This window comes from Spermophilus citellus (genome assembly GCF_964194105.1).
Source record: "Spermophilus citellus genome assembly, chromosome: 9".
NCBI lineage: Eukaryota > Metazoa > Chordata > Mammalia > Rodentia > Sciuridae > Spermophilus > Spermophilus citellus.
In genome coordinates this window covers 12,948,050-12,967,671 of record NC_138191.1, presented here as the reverse complement: position 1 = coordinate 12,967,671, position 19,622 = coordinate 12,948,050, and the positions used below count along the sequence as shown (strand labels likewise).

Genomic DNA, 19,622 nt, shown 5'->3' with positions numbered 1-19,622 from the left:
TCTGTCAGCACTTAAACTTCAGTATTGTTTTAATGTTTCTGCCTCAAACTCTTCCCCTTATTCTATTTTCCCCTATAGAGAAGTTTCATACTCAACCTTGTGAATTTTCCTTGCGTCTGGCCTTCAGCACCTGCCCTAACATCTCCTGCTTCAGAACCCAAGCTCCATCATGTAGGACATTGGTAGGAAAGAAAACCAGGGAATTTTAAAAGTTTATTTAGATCTACAACTATTTTTCCCATAACAAAATCCATACATGCAGATAATAAACTACTTAAACTGTAGGTGAAAACAATGTTGATGAGTCACACAAATGTTAGTAATGACGACTTCTGCCTGTTTGAAATGAGAAAAGAGAGTTTAAAAATTCATATGACAAATACCTCAGTTATAAAACATACTGAGAAGAAAGTTCCCCATTTGTGGGGGAAGACACTCCCTCACCCACTGAAGTTTCAAGGCAGGATCATAGAAGATAGCTTAGAGGGCCCATAAACCCTGGCCTTACACTAACAGCTGACTTATCATGAGGGTCATTCAATCTACCTCCTCAATGATGGGGCTGGTATTGGGCCTCCTCTGTCGGGCTTCAGCCCCACAACTACTGCCCCCAGGGATACCAGGCCCCCCATAGAGCCTAGAAAAGATGGGGTGACAAATTTGCTCCAGTTCCCTCTTCTGATGCTCATATTCCTCCTTCTCTGCCAACTGGTTGTGCTCCAACCAGGCAAGGACTTCCTGACACTTGTCTTGAACTTTGTGCTTGTCCTCTTCAAGAATCTTGTCACTAAGACTTTCTTCTTGCAAGGTGCCCTTTACATGGAAAACATAGGCCTCCAAGGAGTTTTTGGCAGTCACTCTGCACCTCTGAGCATCATCCTCAGCTTTGTACTGTTCTGCCTCACGAATCATCCTATCTACCTCCTCCTTTCTCAGCCGGCCCTTGTCATTGGTGATGGTGATCTTGTTAGCCTTTCCTGTGCTCCTGTCAGTGGCTGTCACACTTAGGATGCCATTGGCATCAATGTCAAAGGTCACTTCAATCTGGGGGACTCCACGTGGTGCAGGAGGGATGCCACTGAGTTCAAAACGCCCCAACAGGTTGTTGTCCCTGGTCATGGCCCTCTCACCCTCATACACCTGGATGAGGACTCCAGGCTGGTGATCGGAGTAGGTGGTGAAGGTCTGGGTCTGCTTGGTGGGGATAGTGGCATTCCTTTGTATTAATATAGTCATCATACCACCTGCTGTCTCCAGACCCAGGGACAGGGGAGCCACATCGAGCAGCAGGAGATCCTGCACTTTCTCACACGTGTCCCCCATCAACACTGCTGCCTGCACAGCAGCCCCATAGGCCACAGCCTCATCAGGGTTGATGCTTTTGTTCAGCTCCTTGCCATTGAAGAAACCCTGCAGCAGCTTCTGAACCTTAGGAATGCGGGTGGAACCACCCACCAGGATGACATCATGGATTTGGGCCTTGTCCAGCTTGGCATCCCGCAGGGCCTTCTCCACCGGCTCCAGGGTGCTGCGGAAGAGATCTGAGCACAATTCCTCAAAGCGGGCACGAGTTATGGATGTGTAGAAGTCCACACCCTCGAACAAGGAGTCAATCTCCAGGGTGGCCTGGGTACTGGAGGACAAGGTGCGCTTGGCTCGCTCACAGGCAGTGCGTAATCGGCGAAGCGACCGCTTGTTCCCGCTCACATCCTTCCCGTGCTTCCGCCGGAACTCCTCCACGAAGTGGGTTACCAGACGGTTGTCGAAGTCCTCTCCACCCAGGTGAGTGTCTCCAGCCGTGGCCCTCACTTCAAAGACACCTGCGTCAATAGTGAGGACAGAAACGTCGAAGGTGCCTCCACCCAAGTCAAAAATGAGCACATTGCGCTCTCCGGCTCCCCGCCGGTCCAGCCCATACGCGATGGCTGCTGCAGTGGGCTCGTTGATAATCCTGAGTACATTGAGCCCTGCGATGGCACCTGCGTCCTTGGTGGCCTGGCGCTGAGAGTCATTGAAATAAGCAGGCACCGTGATCACAGCGTGCCTCACAGGCTGTCCCAGGTACGTCTCAGCTGTCTCCTTCATCTTGCTCAGCACCATGGACGAGATCTCCTCGGGGTAGAATGACTTGTCTTCCCCGCGGTAGGACACCCGTACTTTGGGCTTATTGCCCTCATTCACTACCTGGAAGGGCCAGTGCTTCCTGTCCGACTGTACAGTAGCATCGGAGAACTTGCGCCCTATCAGCCGCTTGGCATCGAACACCGTGTTGAGCGGGTTCAAGGCTGCCTGACTCTTGGCAGGGTCGCCTACCAGCCGCTCGGTGTCTGTAAAGGCGACGTAGCTGGGAGTGGTGCGGTTGCCCTGGTCGTTGGCAAGGATCTCCACCCGGCCTTGCTGGAACACACCCACGCACGAGTACGTGGTGCCCAGATCAATGCCGATTACCACTTCTCTTGGAGTGGACATGGCTATGGCTTCTCGAGCTCCTTGGAGGAGTTGGATACAAAGTCTGATGCACAAGGCTGCGGAAGTTAGTGCTGCTTAGCCGTGGAGAGGCGCTCAGCAGTTCTGTCCTTCTGTTTCTCTCTAGCCAGTCCAGTTGGGATCTACTCAGCTCCGCTTCCACCGGCTTTTTATCCCGTTGAGAGGGACCTCCCTCCCCCGCTGCCACGAACCTTCCCTCACCTTCTCCGCCAGTCGAGAGCCTCCCGGTCCCAGCCCGCCCGGGCTGACTCAGCAGGGAGGCGCCGCGCTGACTCGGGGAGAAGGTTCCAGCAGATTCGGGGAGCAAGGCAGGGCGGAGGGGGGCTAGTCGGTCCCATTGGCTCCTGACTCAGAGCTGCCAAAAAGAAACACTGGGAAAGTTCCAGCTTCTCCCGGTTGGTTCTAAAGGCGCTTAGCTGTGGCAGAAACCAGTTAAGGCAGTAACTTCCCGGACTAGTCCTCCCGGATATTGGTTGGAAGCAGATTCTCCTGGCGCGCAAGCTTGGGAACCGCGTTAGAGGGCGCGAGAGAGTTTCATGGCTTGGAAAAGTCCCAGGCGAATAGCGCTACAGCCTTAAAACAGTGTTTTAAGTTGTTGTCTTTTAGGTATTAAAAAATGTTTCTCTTGGAGCACGAAAACAAACATTTTCGAAACTGCAGGTTAAAGAGGCAGCACAGCTGTTTATGAAACACGTCCTGAAATTGAACAGAGATGAAGAAGTATTGCTGCCACCTACCACCCACCGACAGCATTGGTGGTTCAGTGGTAGAATTCTCGCCTGCCACGCGGGAGGCCCGGGTTCGATTCCCGGCCAATGCACAGTAACTTTTCAGTTTTGGTTCATTCTTTCCCCGCTGTATGAGGTAAGGTATGACACTTAAGTAGACGAAATCAGGTTATCCGAGATTTTAGTTTCTTTATATTTGGTTCCCGCTCCTTCTCTGGTGGCTGTGTGACTCGGAAGAGACTTCACTCTACTTGGGAGAACGCAGCATATAGGGTAGGAGGTGCAAGGTAGCGGGAACATAGCTTCTGTTGAGATCCGTCCTTAAAGTTAGTAATTCTGGGGAGCAACATCCTCAGAGACTAGTTGACAAGGGACATTGTGCGTTTGTCTCTGTGACCTAAGCGGGATCTGAGCCACAGCCCAGATTGAAGTGGACAGTAAATTGATGCAGGTCCCAGTCCATCCTTTGTCCTAAATGACTAGATGGGAATTGGGAGTAAATACACACTCATTCCCATTAGGTCTGTGGCTTTATGAATTGATTCTTCTTCTTGTCTCACTTTCTTTAATCCAGAACATTCTATCAAGACTTTCTGGTGTTTGGACTTTTACTGAAAGCCAAAAGAAGATCCATTTCAAACACGTACACTTGGAAATACTCTGAGGAAAGGGAAGATTCAAACTATCCTCAAAAAAAAAAAAAAAAAAAAAAAAAAAAAAAGATAACCTATGTCTTAATTCCAGGAAGGAGAGAAGCTGTCAGTTTTAAATCCATTCCTTTTCAGAGTCTAGGTCGGTCAGACCTGGAAGCCAGAGTCAAGATATTTTAACAAAGAGAGCCTGAAAGAGAAGGGACCTTACCTCAAAAGAGAAAAGATAGCCTGGGCAGGCTAGGGGGGCTGTATGCCAGTCTGTTCAGGAACTGCCTTGTCTGCCCCATTCCTGGACACTGCCCACCTCCAGGCTTAAAATCCTACCTAAGTACTTAAGGTGCTGGGGCCATAGCTCAGCAGCAGAGCACTTGCTTAAACATGCCTAAGGCCCTAAGCTTGGTCCCCAGCATTACACACACACACACACACACACACACACACACACACACACACAGAGAGACAGACAGACAGACAGACAGACAGGATTATCTCCACCCACACACAAGAGTTGCAGGTATAGCTTTAAATCACATATACATGCTTCCAGTGTCATTCACTTTTTTGGAATGGTGGTGCTAGGGGTCAAATCCAGGGTCTGGCACTATGTCCCAATCCCCTTCAGATATTTTTAAATTGATCTCTTCACTTCTACCACGCGGCCTGCGCAGTGGTTTCATTAATGAGGTTCTGGCATTCAGTTAGTTAGAAGAGATCAAAATAAAACACACAGACAGTACCTTATTTTAATGCTAGGTCCAAGACGGCTCGCCTCTCTGTTTCCCTCCTCAAGCCGCTCAGCAGGGCAGCGAGGATTACTCTGGGCTAGCAGGAGAGAGAGAGCGAACACGCCGCCGGGGATCAGCCTTTTATTTGGGGGGACAAGAGATTCAGGGGAGAATTCCATCCAATGAAGGTTGAGGGGGGGGCTGTACTCCAAGGTCAGGGTCAGTGATTGGGTCTCCAGGGTCAGTGGTTACGCACACCCCCACACGGATGGGCTCTCTCATCAGGAAAGGGTCGGGATAACTCCGACACAGCCAGAGTGCCTCAGGCCCTTAACGGGAGTCACCCAATCACGTGTCAGAATGGCTCCCCACATTCACTGAGTTTCACTGCATACACATAGAGGAATTTATGTATGCAGTACAAACTTAAACATATCCACTTACATTTAGTAATTTAGTTTGGGTATCTTTTAAGTAGAACAGATATTTAAGTAGTGACTTAAATGGACACTGTGAAGTGAAGGGATGCTTATGACTCAATGTAGAATACAAAACAAAAGAAACCTGTGGAACAAAATTTATAGCATGATCCAAATCACTTATAAAGGTCTGGCACACTAACTGCCCATATGCTCTTAATGACATCATTTCACTTATCTGGACCACAGATTCCTTGGTTTTAAAATAAGGAGGTTTCTAAGCATTTTCCGGTCTTAAGACTGGTTCTTGATTTCAAATGTCAAAGAATTTATTCACTCCATAATTATTTTAGTGTTTTATCATGTCCCAACTGAACTAGGCTTTGAGTAAGTGGAAGTAAACAAAACAGACAAAGACCCCTCCTGGAGCTTACATTCTAAAGTGGGGGAGGGCAGGGAAGTAGACAACAAACAAGTAAACACATAGTATATCAGTTGGAGATAAAAGTACAATGAAGAAAAATAAAGCAGGAGTGCTGGGCACAGTGGGGCATGCCTATAATTCCAGCAGCTGAGGAGACTGAGGCCAGAGGATCATGAGTTCTAAGCCAGCCTCAGCAAAAGTGAGACACTAAGCAACTCAGTGAGACCCTGTCTCTAAATAAAATGCAAAATAGGGCTGGGGATGTAGCACAGTGGTTAAGCACCCCAAGGTTCAATCCCCAGTGCACCCCACTCCGCAAAAAAAAAAAAAAAAAAAAAAAAGAACAAAACAGGAGAGGAGAAATAGGAGTATGAGTATGGTAGGTGAATGGAGATGTCACTGATAAGGTGACATTTCAGTAAAAACCTAAAGGAATAACATTGTCTTAATCCATTTTTCTGTTGCTATAGCAAAACATCTGGATAGGGTGATTTATAAAGAAAAATGTTTATTTAACTCCCAGTTCTGGAGGCTGGAAGGCCAAGATCAGGTGACCAAGTCTGCTTAGCTTCTTATGAAAGCATTTGGGGCTCTATGCATGGGAGAAAAGTACAAGGACAAGTAGAAGCACTGGTGTGAGGATGCTTTAGGCCTGAGCCTAAGCAAGCAACTCATTTTAAAAACTCCAGTTTGAAACCTGTGTCTCACCAGGCACATCCACAGAGCCCTCCAGTATGGCCTCAGACAAGTTATTTCCCCTCACCCTGATAAACAGAGTGAAGCCCCTGGCAGGCTGTACTTGCCTGATAAGAGGGAAAGGCGAGAAGATCAGGAAGGAGACCACCACACCGGATATTTCTGACCCCAGGGTAAATGATGTCACTGAGAAATCTGGTGATAACTGATAAGGATTGAAAGGAGGGTCAAAAGCACCAAAATTTAGTATAAGTAATAGAGCAATGAACAGGGATTCAGCCAGCTGAAACAAGGATGGACTCAAGCTGGAGAGCCTGATGAGGACCCGTCATCCTATCACTTGTCATCATTCCTGAGCCTCTGCGAGATCCTCACCGCTCTCAACTCTACCGCCTCGTCTGGATCTTGGTAAGAGCTGCAATTCCTCCCTACGACCCACTCCTCAACCAGTCGTCCACTCCACACCAGTAAAAGTCTGCCTTGGTTCCAGACCTGATCACCGTGGTCTGAGTGAGTGTGCATCTGCTGGACATAAAGCCTAAAGCTTAACACTTTTGAACTTAGTACGCAGAGGGAATGTCTGTCATTAGCCTATCATGATTAAGTGTGTTTTGCAGTGCTTAGAATTAATCTAGAATTGTTTGCTGTGAAATAATTAATCTAGAATTGTTTACTGCAAATTGATTATGTCTATTGCAGTGCCTAGCATTAAGGATTGTCGTTTTCTTAATTAAGAACCTATAGAGTGAAACTGTATTGAGTAATTTGAATGAATAAAGCATCGAAAGGGGCAGAAGTGCGTGGACATTCTTTATTTCTCCTCTCTACTGCATATGTTGAAATTTTGTCCCCTCACGATAATTGGGAAGAGAGAAAACAGCTAAATTACCACGATAGCTAACATATTACTTTAAGAAAGTATTAACTCATGCATGAAGGCTGAGTTTCCATGACCCCAAAACATCCCACTGGACCCCACCTCCCAACACTAATACATTGAAGACTAAGCTTCAACACAAGTTTTGATGGGGCCAAACCATATTAAAACCGTAACAGACATGATGAAACATGATGTAGGTATCTGTAAGGAAGAACATTTCTGAAACAGGAAATAATAGGCTCTGTGCAGAAGTATAATTAGTGTGTTCAATAAAGAGCAAAAATAATGAAGAGTAAGGAAGGAAAAACACAGGGAAATAAAATCACAGAGAAAATGAGGATCAAGTTGTTAAGCATTTTATAAAACATTGCAAAGGTTTTAGCTTAACTCCAAGTGCAAGGGAAGCTATTAAATGTTTTTGAGCAAAGAAGTGACAAAAAGGTGGCTTCTTAGCTTTCAAGGAGGGGCTATGTGGCCTGAAGAGATGCTGTTGCAACTGCTGTTATGCAATAAGGTGAGGAGTCATTTGTCCTGAGGGCCATGGCACCATCTGACTTTGGGATTCCTCCAGTTCTCCACTGAGCTTTGAAGATCTCGCCGAACAGAGAAATACACCCCTGTGTCCACTGCAAACAGGAGTCCCATCATCAGGAAGAAAGTGATTTGGTACCAAGGTAGAGAGATGTATGGAATTGCTGGACCTAGGAGGAGAGGCAGAGGACTAAGTAATTAAAAAATTACAGAAACTTGGAATAAACAATGAGGTCCCTAGAAAGGAACTCAATCCAGAGGTTAAAGGCAAAGACAACAGCAGAAAGGGAGACCAGGAAGAATATCTACCTTTAGAGAATGTCTTCATATTTCTGCCTTCTCAAGTAAAGAACTAGATTAGCATTTCCTAAAGGGTTATCCTGGACACATCTGTCTGAAGTTATAGAGAAAAATATTTTTGTGGTCATATAGTTTGGCAAATGCCATATGAAACATAGTCTATGTGTTTTTTTCCAACAGGAGTTCTTAAGCTTTTAATGTGCATTATAAATATAAAAGGAGAGGAACACAGCACGTAGCATATTCCACATCAATGTGAACTTCATTCCAAGAAGTCCCTCAAGGAGTTACATGGCTGGGGAACAATTTTTGGGGAACCTTGAATTAGGGAATCCACAGACTACATCAACTGATCTTCACTCACCACCTCCTCTGAACCTAGGACTGGGTAGCATTCACTGGCCAAGCTCATGATGCCTCTTGAAAAAGCATGAGGAAATCTACAATGCAAAATATCTCGAGAATAGACAAAGGCCAACCAGGAGCAGTGGCACAGGACTGTAATTCAGTGACTCAAGAGACTGAGGCAGGAGGATCAAAAAGTTCAAGGCCAGCTTGGGCAACTTAGTGAGACCCTGTCTCAAAATAAAAAATAAAAAGGGCTGGGAATGTAGCTTAATTCAGTTCAAGTGCTAAAAAAATTAATGATCTGAAAGAGATCATTAATCACTTTTCCACTCAGCCTTCTGAGGCCTGAAGCTCCTTGAATAACATTTGAAAAACAGAGTTCCCATACTTTGGACAGTGATGGTCACATTCTTTGATGAGAAGGGCGTCCTCCCTACACTTCCTCTGCAGTAGTAATCACCACTGTGACTGTGGTTTGCTGATGGGATGGAGAAGTTGGCATTGAAATGGGAAAACTGCTTGGAATTTCCATTCTGGTAGAACGTGATCTTGTTCAGAGGGTTGTTCTTCCAGCTGTGGCACCTCAAAACAATGGTGTCCCCCTCCTGGAACACCAGTTGAGAGGTCTGGAGCAGCAGCCAGTCTGAAAAAACAAACATGGGAAGAAAAAGTTCTAAGTATACCTTAGCAGCCTCACCCTCAGGGCTTTATTACTCATAGAATTTGAAAGAATTCCAGATGGAGGGAATTGCAGATGTTTCATGGAAGATGTAAGCATTCTCATATAGGAAAAATATGGTGTCATGTCTATGGGACCTCTACAGGATAGAAGTTTTCAGAAGTTCTGAAGATGAAGAGCAGATATAAAAAACAATTTTGAGGGCTGGGGTTGTGGCTCAGTGGTAGAGTGCTCGCCTAGTACATGTGAGGCCCTGTGTTTGATTCTTAGCACAGCATATAAATAAATAAAATAAAGGTCAGTTGACCAAAAAAAGGAAAAAAAAAAAAACAACAACACAATTTTGTGCACTTTAAAACACTATGTTTGTGTAGGGAAATGAATGCACTTTATTAACTGTAGCAGTTAACTGAATAGAACCTCAAACCTTCAATTTATTATGGATAAATTTGTGGTCTAGGAATTACTAACTTCATGGTAACTTTTGAACTTTTTTTTTTTTTCTGGAAGTGAGGTAGGCATCAATTAGCTGTATTAGTAATGAAATAGAGCTTTAATAATGCCAGCCACTCTGTCTTAGTCCATTCAGCCTTCCCTTACAAAATACCATAAACCAGAGTATAAACAACATGAATTTATTTCTTACAATCTAGAGCCTGGAAAGTCCAAGATCAAGATGCTAGCAGTTTACATGTCTGGTGAAGGTTGTTTTCTGTTTGTAGAACTGAGTCTTATTGACACATCCTCACATGGAGGAAGAGGCCTCAAAGCTCCTATGAGCCTCTTTTATAAGGGCACTACTCTCATTCATGAGGGCTCCACTCTCCTGACCTAATCACCTCCCCAAAGGCCTCACCTCCTGTTATAATCACTGTGGGGTTTACAGGATTTCAACATATAAATCTTGGGAGAAATAAACATGCAAGAGTATAGAACACTCTTAGTAGAATCTTACATCCACTAAGAAATGAAGAGGTATGAATTTTTGCATTCACTGTTCCATTGTGGCTCTGAACAAAAGGGGCACTAAAGAAAGCTTTGGAACTTACAATAACTTTTCCCTCCTTGTTTACAAACATCCTCACTCATTGATGGCAGAGTGATCAGATTCCAAAAATTCAGCCACTTCAGAGGACAAGTCTATAAAGAATGTTTTAATAGAGCAATTTTTCTTATAGAAAGAAATATCACATAATAAGAAATATTGTATCTTATTTAAATGAAAATTCACCTAAGAAAATAATATTCTGTATATTGAAAGGCAAGATACTGTCATTGAGACATCAAGAAACAGAAATCTAAAGTCAGGATTCTGTTCTTATTGCTGTTGTTAACTGCTGAAATTTTGGGTCTCATCAGCTTAAGTTTTTTGCACAACAGAGGGAAGGGGCTAGGTGGTTTGTCCTTATCAAACCTTTGGATCTTACTAAGAATAACCAATAAAATAAAATTTAAAAAAGAAGAAAAATCAAACCTTTGTATCTAAGTTTTTGTTATCTGTGATTTTACATTTTCAAAGGAAGAGTCAGAAGTACTATTGGCTGTTTCTGGAAAGATGAGGTACAAAGAGAGGAGATGGATAGCTGTGATGTCTTTGGGCAGGATTTTTAGGTTAACTCACTGTTTCCCTTTCACTAGAATACCACCAACAGAAAATGACTCTGACTAGTATAGGGGTCTCAAAGGTTCATAAAAAAAATTGTCTTCTTAGCTAAGCATGGTGTCACAGACCTGTAATCTCAGCTACTTGGTTGGCTGAGGTAGAGGATCACAAGTTTGAGGCTAGCCTGGGCAACTTAGCCAGACCCAGTCTGGGGATGTAGCTAGGTGGTGGAGTGAGCACGCACACACACACACACACACACACACACACACACACACACTCACAAGCCTTCCTGGTATTAAATAAGAAAATCTAAAGCACTGAGATGCTTACATATGGCCATCTTCAGGGTTTATGCACCAAGGTGCAGTTGAAGTAAACTGCAATGTAGGTATACTCATATTTCCAGAAATTGGAGGGGTAGAAGTAGTATTTAGGGGAATTTTCTGTATAGTATATTAAATTGAAAACTGTCAGATAGTTACATATATCTAAATAAGACTCCTTTAGTTAAAACCATCTCATGACGTACACAAATGGAATGTATTCTACCATAAAAAGAATAAAATCCTGTCATTTGCAACAATATAGATGGACATTATGTAAAAACATTATGTTAAGTGAGATAAGCCAAGCACAGAAAGACAAGCACAGTGTGATCTCACCCATATGTGGGGATGGGGAGAGTTGATCTCATAATAGTTAAGAATAAACTGGTCATTACCCAAGCCTGGAAAGAATAGGAGAGAAGGAGGGATAGGGAGAGATTGACCAACAGGTACTTAATAAGAAATTTTGGCATGCTATTGCACAGTAGGATGTCCATAGGTAATAATAATGTACTATATATATTTCAAAAAGCTAGAAGAAAGGATTTGGAATGTTTTCACATTAATACATAAGAAGATAAACTGTTTAATCTGATTTAAACATTACATGATATGTATCTACATCAAAACATCACATGGCAACCCATAAATATATAAAATTTTTTATATTGATGTATCAGTTAAAAATTTAAATTAAAAAAATTATCTCACAGATTCTCATCTAATTCAGAAATAAAAATCAAAGTCATTGCAACACTCTATCAGCCTCTACAGGGTCTGCCCTTTCTCTCCCCCTCACCTCTGGCCTCATTTTCCAAATTGGATTCTTCCCCTAGTGGTCCATCCTCTTGCCTCCTACAATTCTGGCAGAAAGAGCTCCTCACAGTTGTCAGGCAGGATCCCAGATTAGGGCCTTTGCAGGTCTATTGCCTCCAACCTCCATGCTTCCCCACACTGCTAGCAGAGTAGGGTGGTTTTACAGAATAGGAACTTCCTTTTGTTTCTTTCATACTCAGTCATTTGTCCATGGCCTCTTGCTCAATCAGAATGGAAGCAAAAATAGCCATTCATAAACGCTGAAGAGTTTGGTAATTTCCAGCTCCATCACACATATTAAGCAAAAAGGTGGAGGAAATGAGTGGGCAAAACCTACTTCAGGCAACTCACAGTAATGCTTTGCAGTAAACAGGTCACCTTCCCTTTCCTGCAAACCTCTGAAAAAATTAAATTTCATCCCTCCTTGTCCTCCCAGCACTTTCCTGGACTTTCTTCTACTGACCAGAAAACACGTCCAGATGCACTGGGTCGCTGAGGCTGGTCTGGTCCATTTGGCATCTGTACTCCCCACTGTGATTGTTCTTGGCCTTAAATTTGTAGCTTGGCTGGGGCTGGTTTAAGATGAAGTTCCCATTGTGGAACCACTGGACAGAATGGTTCTCAGAGTTGTGGGTTCCTTGGCATTTCAGTGACACAATATCCTCTTGGAGCACTTGGATCCACGGGGGCTCAAGTTTCACCACAGCCTTTGGGAAATCTGCTAAGGGATAAAATACAGAAAAAGATGTAAATAAATAGCTTTGGAGGGAGTTTGGTTTCAAAGGAGCTCTCAGAGGAGGTCAGGGGCCACAGAGTACTATTGCAGACCCACTTAAAAATCTATATACCAACAGCAGGCTCATTCCCTTGGGTCTTTGGAGAATCCACTGGGAATCTGGCAAAGAATCAAGTCCCAGGCCCTACTGAGATGAGGGAGCTGCCCAGGCTGAAGTCAAGCCTGATTCTTAGTGAAGCAAAGTAAGCAAAGCGTCTCATTATGACAAATGCTACCCAAACAAGAAAGCAGAACAAACTCACCAGTTTGCCTGTCCGCAGAAGCTGTAAAAGAGAAGAGATCAAAGTTAAGCAGTAGCAGACAATAAGAACAAACTCATTTGTGTGTATAAGGATAAGGGCAGAGGGAGGTGATTTGGAGCTCCTTTCCGAAGGACACATCTCAAGAGCCTAATTCCAATTAGTATTCTATAAAAATACTAATTTCTCATGCCCTCCTTGTTTCATCCTGTATATTTAGTGTGGTACAAAATTAGCATGTATGTTTGGTAACTTCTCAGGGTCTGTGAAAATACCTCTGAATTCTGACTTTATGACCCACCAAACAGTAAGAATTCATGGTCCTCAGATGAGGGAGTGGTGGCTCAGTGTTATAGCACTTGCTTAATATTCATGAGACCCTGGGTTCCATCCCCTACACAGCAAAAATAAATAAATAAATTTAATTTAAAAAAGAAAGGAGGAATTCAGAGTCCTCTCTTCCCTTTCAGACTATCCCCAGTTTCTAGGCCCCATGCCTACTCCTAACAACCCCGATCCCTAGAGTTCAGGCAGTAGGAATAGCTGAAATTATCCTATTTCAGAATGACCCCCACTCACCCAACAACAGCAAAATTGTCAGTGGTTGAAGCAGCCATCTGCTGCCAGGATCTAGGTTCTGAAACATGTAGGTCTCCAAAGTCATCCTTGAGCTGGGCCAGAGTCCAGTGGGGAGATTAACTTAGAAAAGAGGAAGGAAATTGTTTCATTTTTTTTGTGCAGCTGTCCTCAGTCAGCAGATTGTATTTCTGCCAACTAATGAGTAACAAATTAAACTAGAAGTGAGCTTGCTTTCCAGAGAAATATATCATATATCCCCTGGTATCCTTAAGAAAGCTCTGGGTTGTTGTTTGCTTGTGAGGAAACTGATGGGGGAAATACCAGAAGCAGAGTTGGGAATGGAACCCACATCCTGGGTCTCAGTTCAGTGTTATTTCCACTCCAAGTACAGAAAATTCCAAGGGAACTCTGGGACAAGAAAAAAGAGACCCATCTTAAATCTAATACCAAAGAATCAACATTAAATTAAAAAATAGGGTAGTTATCTGCAATCCAAGAATCATCTAAATATTCCACAGACAAGATATATCCCTGACCTTCATATATACAAGACACATTTTTAAATGCAAGAAATAAATTTAGTAAGAAGGCCATAAAAGGGCTGGGGATGTGGCTCAAGCAGTAGCGTGCTCGCCTGGCATGCGTGCGGCCCGGGTTCGATCCTCAGCACCACATACAAAGATGTTGTGTCCGCCGAAAACTAAAAAATAAATATTAAAAAAATTCTCTCTCTCTCTCTCTCTTTAAAAAAAAAAAAAAGAAGAAGAAGGCCATAAAACAATTTCCAACATTAGGAAGATACTTTTTTGTCTGTCTCTGTCTCTCTTTCTCTCTCTCTCTCTCTCTCTCTCTCTATATATATATATATATATATATACACACACACACACACACACACACACACACTCACTCTCTACATTCTTCTGACACTAAATATATGATTTTCCCCCAAGCCTAGCAATTCTCCAAAACCAGATGGAATTCTAAAACAATTTCCTGGGGTTAACATAAGATCCCACAGGTTGAGTTCTGAGTCCCATGAAATTGCCTGAGCTTCAGATACCATTGGCAAGTCCAGGCCTCCTGTGCTGCTGCTGCTGCTTCTTCTTCTTCTTCTTCTTCTTTTTATTTTTATTTATTTATTTTTAGTTGTAGATGGACACCATTCTATTTATTATTTATTTATTTATTTTTATGTGGTGCTGAGGATCAAACCTAGTGCCTCACACATGCTAGGCAAGCACTCTACCACTGAGCTACAGCCCCAGCCCCCTCCTCTGCTTCAGACTGATGGCTATAAATCAAGATTTCCTACAATACCCTGCTTGGGTTCTGTAATCTTCTGGAATGATTCACAGAACTCAAAGAAACAATTGCATAAGACTTACCAGTGTGTTATATAATAAAAGATATGCTGAACTGCTACCGCCATTGCCACTGCCTCTGATGCTGCTACTGCCACCCTGAGGTCTCTTGGAGGTCTTCTTTCTGGGTGCTGCTGCCCTTGCAGCTGCAACCACCAGCTGCTGCCACAGAAAACACCACTGCCCTGGATACAACTGACGTGGATACCACTGCTGACCTCTGGACGTCACCTGGTGACGCTGCCCCAACAGCTGCAGTTGCAGCCGACGTTGCAGCCAACACTGTAGCCGTCACTGTAGCCGCCACTGCTGCTGACCTGCTGCCATCAACCCCTGCCACTACCACTGCTACCACTCCCTAGAGGACCGCTGCCGGGGAGACTCCAGGTTTGGTTGCATGTGGCTGCATCCAATTTGGGACACCAGCCAAGGCCTGGGGCCTGGGTTCAGCACATTTACCACCCACCACAAGAGCCTCTGGGGACTCCAGCTGAGACCTGCAGGTCCAGGATGGGGGTGCCTGTAGGTTTGGAGTCACCTGGGGTCTTCCTCTTGGGAGTGCTGATGGCTTTTGTCTTGGGCTGCATCTCAGGGTTGCTCCTTTTGCATGAGTATATCCCTGCATCTATGCAAGTATCTATCCCGGTATCTCTGAAAGTAGAAGCAGCACTGAGGTTTTGGGACTTCAGCGTGGCCGAGCCTGAGGTATCTGAAGCCCAGATTGGTGGGATAGTGACTGGGTCTGCGAGGGCTGATCTGGGCCTGGTGACCCCAAGAGATGACAGAGACAAGGGTGAGAAACTTTTGAACATCGATGGAGACAGTTTGACTTTTCAGTGAGATTTATTTTATTTTATTTTTCAATTTGCTAATATCTCTACCATATTGGAACAGGGTGTTTTTATGCATCAGTGTGTGAAGGACAATGATATATGAATGATGTTTTGCATTTTTGTTGTATTCTTTTTTTAAAAAATATTTATTTATTTTTAGTATTTGGCTGACACAACATCTTTGTTTGTATGTGGTGCCGAGGATCGAACCCGGGCCGCACGCATGCCAGGCGAGCACGCTACCGCTTGAGCCACATCCCCAGCCCAAGTTGTAGTCTTATATCTTTAATTTTTTCTCTGTATTCTTCCTCTCTCTTGTCTGTTTTCTTGGATTTTTCTTTCCAACTCTATTCCTACCAACAGCCAATCATTTTAGCTCCTCTTCCACTCTTTCTGTGAATTTTTGCTTCTAGATTCTCCCTACCTCCCTTGGGAAGATTATGTATTATGCTACCTCTGTTCTCTCACCCACCATTTGAAATTGTAAACCATTTCAACAAATTTTCTATTTATATTATAGATAGTTATTGAACTCATCATTTTGGTTTAATTCGAGAAAGCAGTAGATGCCTTAGTGGGAGCTATTAGTTTAAGGCCATATATTGTTTACACTGGGTATTATTGATATTGGTTTCAACATTAAAGGTGAAGTGCTGGAAACCTTCAGGGACACTGTAGGTCTACAAAGTAGAATTTGTGCTGCCTTATGTCCATACTTCTGGATGGGAAAACACATGAACAACATGAAAAAACAAGGAAGTAAAGTGCCCCAAACAAATGATGATGCTTCAACAACAGAAACCACTGATAACACAGTAGAAGAAATGTCCAAGAAGGACTTCATATTGTACATATTTCAAATGATCTGTGAAGTAAAGGATAGTATAAGAAGCGAAATCAAAGAAAAAATATAGGAGGTGAAAAATCACTTCAATAAAGACAGATTGTGGGGGCTGGGGATGTGGCTCAAGCGGTAGCACACTTGCCTGGCATGCGTGCAGCCCGGGTTCGAACCTCAGCACCACATACAAACAAAGATGTTGTTTCCACTGAAAACTAAAAATAAATATTGAAAAATTCTCTCTCTCTCTCTCTCTCTCTCTTTAAAAAGAAAGAAAGAAAGAAAGATTGTGGGGGGAAAAACCAGAAATCCTCAAAATGAAGGAATCAGTAAACCAAATTATAAATTTAATAGAAAGCGTCACCAACAGACTAGACCACTTGGAAGACAGAACCTCAGACAAAGAAGATAAAATATATAATCTTGAAAGTTGAGTTGAGGGGCCGGGGTTGTGGCTCAGTGTTAGAGGGCTTACCTAGCATGTGTGAGGCACTGTGTTTGATCCCCAGCACCAATAAAAATTTAAAAAATTAAAAAAACAAATAAAATAAAGATATTGTATCTATCTACAACAAAAAAATATTTTAAAAAAACAAAGTTGAGTTGACCATGCAGAGATGATAATAAAACATAAACAAAATATTCAAGAATTATGGGATAACACGAAAAGACCAAATTTAAGAGTTATTGGAATAGATGAAGGAGCAAAGATACAAACCAAAGGAATGCACAATCTTTTCAATGATATAAGAGCAGAAATTTTCCCAACCTAAAGAATGGAATGGAAAATCAAATACAAGAGGCTTATAGGACCCCAAGTGTACAAAATTACAGCAGACTCACATCAAGACACATTATAATAAGAATGACTAACACATAGAATAAAGATAAAATCTAAGGGCTGAGGTTGTGATTCAGTGGCAAAGCACTTGTCTGGCACATGTGAGACACTAGGTTTGATTCTCAGCACCACATAAAAATAAACAAAATAAAGATATTGTATCCATCTGTAAGTAAAAAAATAAAAAGATTTTTTTAAAAAAAGATAAAATCTTAAAGGCTGTGAGAGAAAACAATTAAATTTTGTATAAGGGGAAACCAATTCAGATCTCAACTGACTTCTCAGCCCAGCCCTCAAAGTTAGGAGGTACTGGAATAATTTATTTCAAGCTCTGAAGAAAATGGATGCTAACCAAGAATTTTATATCCAGCAAAATTAAGCTTCAGATTTGAAGATGAGATTAAAGTATTTCATGATAAAAAATCAAAAGACTTCAAAACTAGAAAGCCTACACTACAGAGCATTCTCAACAAAATACTCCCTGAAGATGAAGTGAAAAAAAAAGTGAAAACCAGTTAAGGAGGATCTAAATACACTAAAAGAACTTTAAACCAATGGAGAAACTAAGTCAAATTAAAAACCAGAAAAAAATCAAAATGACAGGAAATATAAATCATATCTCAATAATAATCTTGAATGTTAAAAAAAATGGCCTAAACTCATCAATCAAAAGACAGATTGGCAGATTAGATTAAAAAGCAAGACCCAACAATATGCTGCCTTCAAGAGACTCACCTCATGGGCAAAGACATCCACAGGCTGAAGGTAAAAGGATGGAAAAAAACCTTATCACTCATATAAGTTTCATAAACAAGCAGTGGTTTCCATTCTTACCTCAGATAAAGTAGACTTCAAACCAAGGTTAATTGGAAGAGACAAAGAAGGACCTTTCATACTTCTTAAGGGAAGTATATATAAGCAGAACATAATGAGTATAAATATTTATGCCCCAAACAATAGAGTATCTATGTATATCAAACCAACCCTTCTCAATTTCAAGAGTAAAACAGGCCACAACACAATAACACTGAGTGACTTTAACACATCTCTCTCACTACTGGACAGATCTTCCAAACAAAAACTAAATAAAGAAACTATAGAACTAAATAAAACAGTCAATAATTTAGAATATATATATATATATATATATATTCCATCAAAAAACAAATTTTCTTTCTTCTCAGCAGCACATGACTCATTCTCTAAAATAGACCATACCTTATATTTTTTGTATTCACTGTAAAAAATTTATTGACCTGTGCTGAGTGTCCATACCTTATGATACAAACCAACTGTTAGTGAATAAAAAAAAAAAGAGAGAGATAATACCCGCTACTCTATCAGATCACAATGGAATGAAATTAGAAATCGATGACAAAATTAAAAATACAAGCTACTATAGCAAATGGAGACAAAAGAATACACTATTGAATGGTGAATGGATAGTAGGAGAAATCAAGGATAAAAATTTAAAAATTCTTAGAAGTAAATGAGAACACTAATACAACATATCAAAATCTCTGGGACACAATGAAGGCAGTCAGAGAAAAATTTATTTCATTGAGTGAATTCATTAAAAGAATAAAAAGTCAACAAATAAATGACCTAACACTACATCTCAAAGCTCTAGAAAACGAAGAACACTTCAACACCAAAAACAGTAGAAGACAGGAAATAATTAAAATCAGAGCTGAAATCAATGAAATTGAAACAAAATAAACAATTGAAAAAAATTGAGAAACCAAAGTTGGTTCTCTGAAAAAGAAACAAACTAGATAAATCCCTGGCCATGCTAATGAAGAGAAAAAGAGAGAAAACTCAAATTACTAAAATACAAGATGAAGAAGGAAATATCACAACAGATACATCTGAAATACAGAAGATAATTAGAAACAATTTTGAAAACTTATATTCCAATAAAATAGAAAATATCAAAGACATCAACAAGTTTCTAGAGAAATATGACCTACCGAAACTGAATGAAGAGGTCATACATGATTTCAACAGATCAATTTCAAGTAATGAAATAGAAAATGCCATCAAAAGCCTACCAACCAAGAAAAGCCCAGGACCAGATGGATTTTCAATAGAATTCTATAAGATTTTCAAAGAAGAATTAATATTAATACTCCTCAAAGTATTCCATGAAATAGAAAAGAAGGGAACCCTTCCATATTCATTCTATGCAAATATCACCCTGATTCCAAAACCAGACAAAGACACATCAAAGAAAGAAAACTTCAGACCAATATGGTGAAGGCGATCCCCCACTCACTGTCTTGACAGGGTCACAGTGAGAAAAAGTGTTGGCAAAGCCGCTCTCCCACTGTCTTGACAGGGTCACAGTGAGGATGAATGCTGGCAAAGCCACACTGGTTGGTGGGTAACCGAAACCATGAGACCCTTTTTTATGTAATTGGGACTTTGCATTTTCATGCTTATGTTTCTCACAGGAGGCATGAGTATGTTAAATGCCAAACAATTAAATTTCAGATGGCTAGAACAGAACAG

The 19,622-nt window shown here is 41.9% G+C and overlaps 2 protein-coding genes across 3 annotated transcripts; both read right to left on the bottom strand.

The window, feature by feature from the left end:
• Nucleotides 1-200: 200 nt before the first annotated feature.
• On the bottom strand, nucleotides 201-2,473 carry HSPA6 (heat shock protein family A (Hsp70) member 6). Its single transcript, XM_081305270.1, has one exon. It carries the CDS (start codon nucleotides 2,467-2,469, stop codon nucleotides 538-540), a length of 1,932 nt encoding a protein of 643 aa, XP_081161396.1. The 5' UTR covers nucleotides 2,470-2,473; the 3' UTR covers nucleotides 201-537.
• A 4,879-nt stretch (nucleotides 2,474-7,352) lies between these two features.
• FCGR2A (Fc gamma receptor IIa) lies at nucleotides 7,353-13,352 on the bottom strand. 2 transcript variants are annotated; one of them, XM_081305271.1, is made up of 5 exons: nucleotides 13,233-13,352; nucleotides 12,657-12,677; nucleotides 12,082-12,339; nucleotides 8,580-8,834; nucleotides 7,353-7,713 (listed from the first exon to the last, which is right to left on the bottom strand). In XM_081305271.1, exons 1-5 carry the CDS (start codon nucleotides 13,315-13,317, stop codon nucleotides 7,535-7,537), a joined length of 798 nt encoding a protein of 265 aa, XP_081161397.1. In that variant the 5' UTR covers nucleotides 13,318-13,352; the 3' UTR covers nucleotides 7,353-7,534. The 2 variants fall into 2 exon arrangements, with proteins under 2 accessions (XP_081161397.1, XP_081161398.1); XM_081305272.1 differs by having other exon boundaries at nucleotides 12,082-12,336.
• Nucleotides 13,353-19,622: the final 6,270 nt, after the last annotated feature.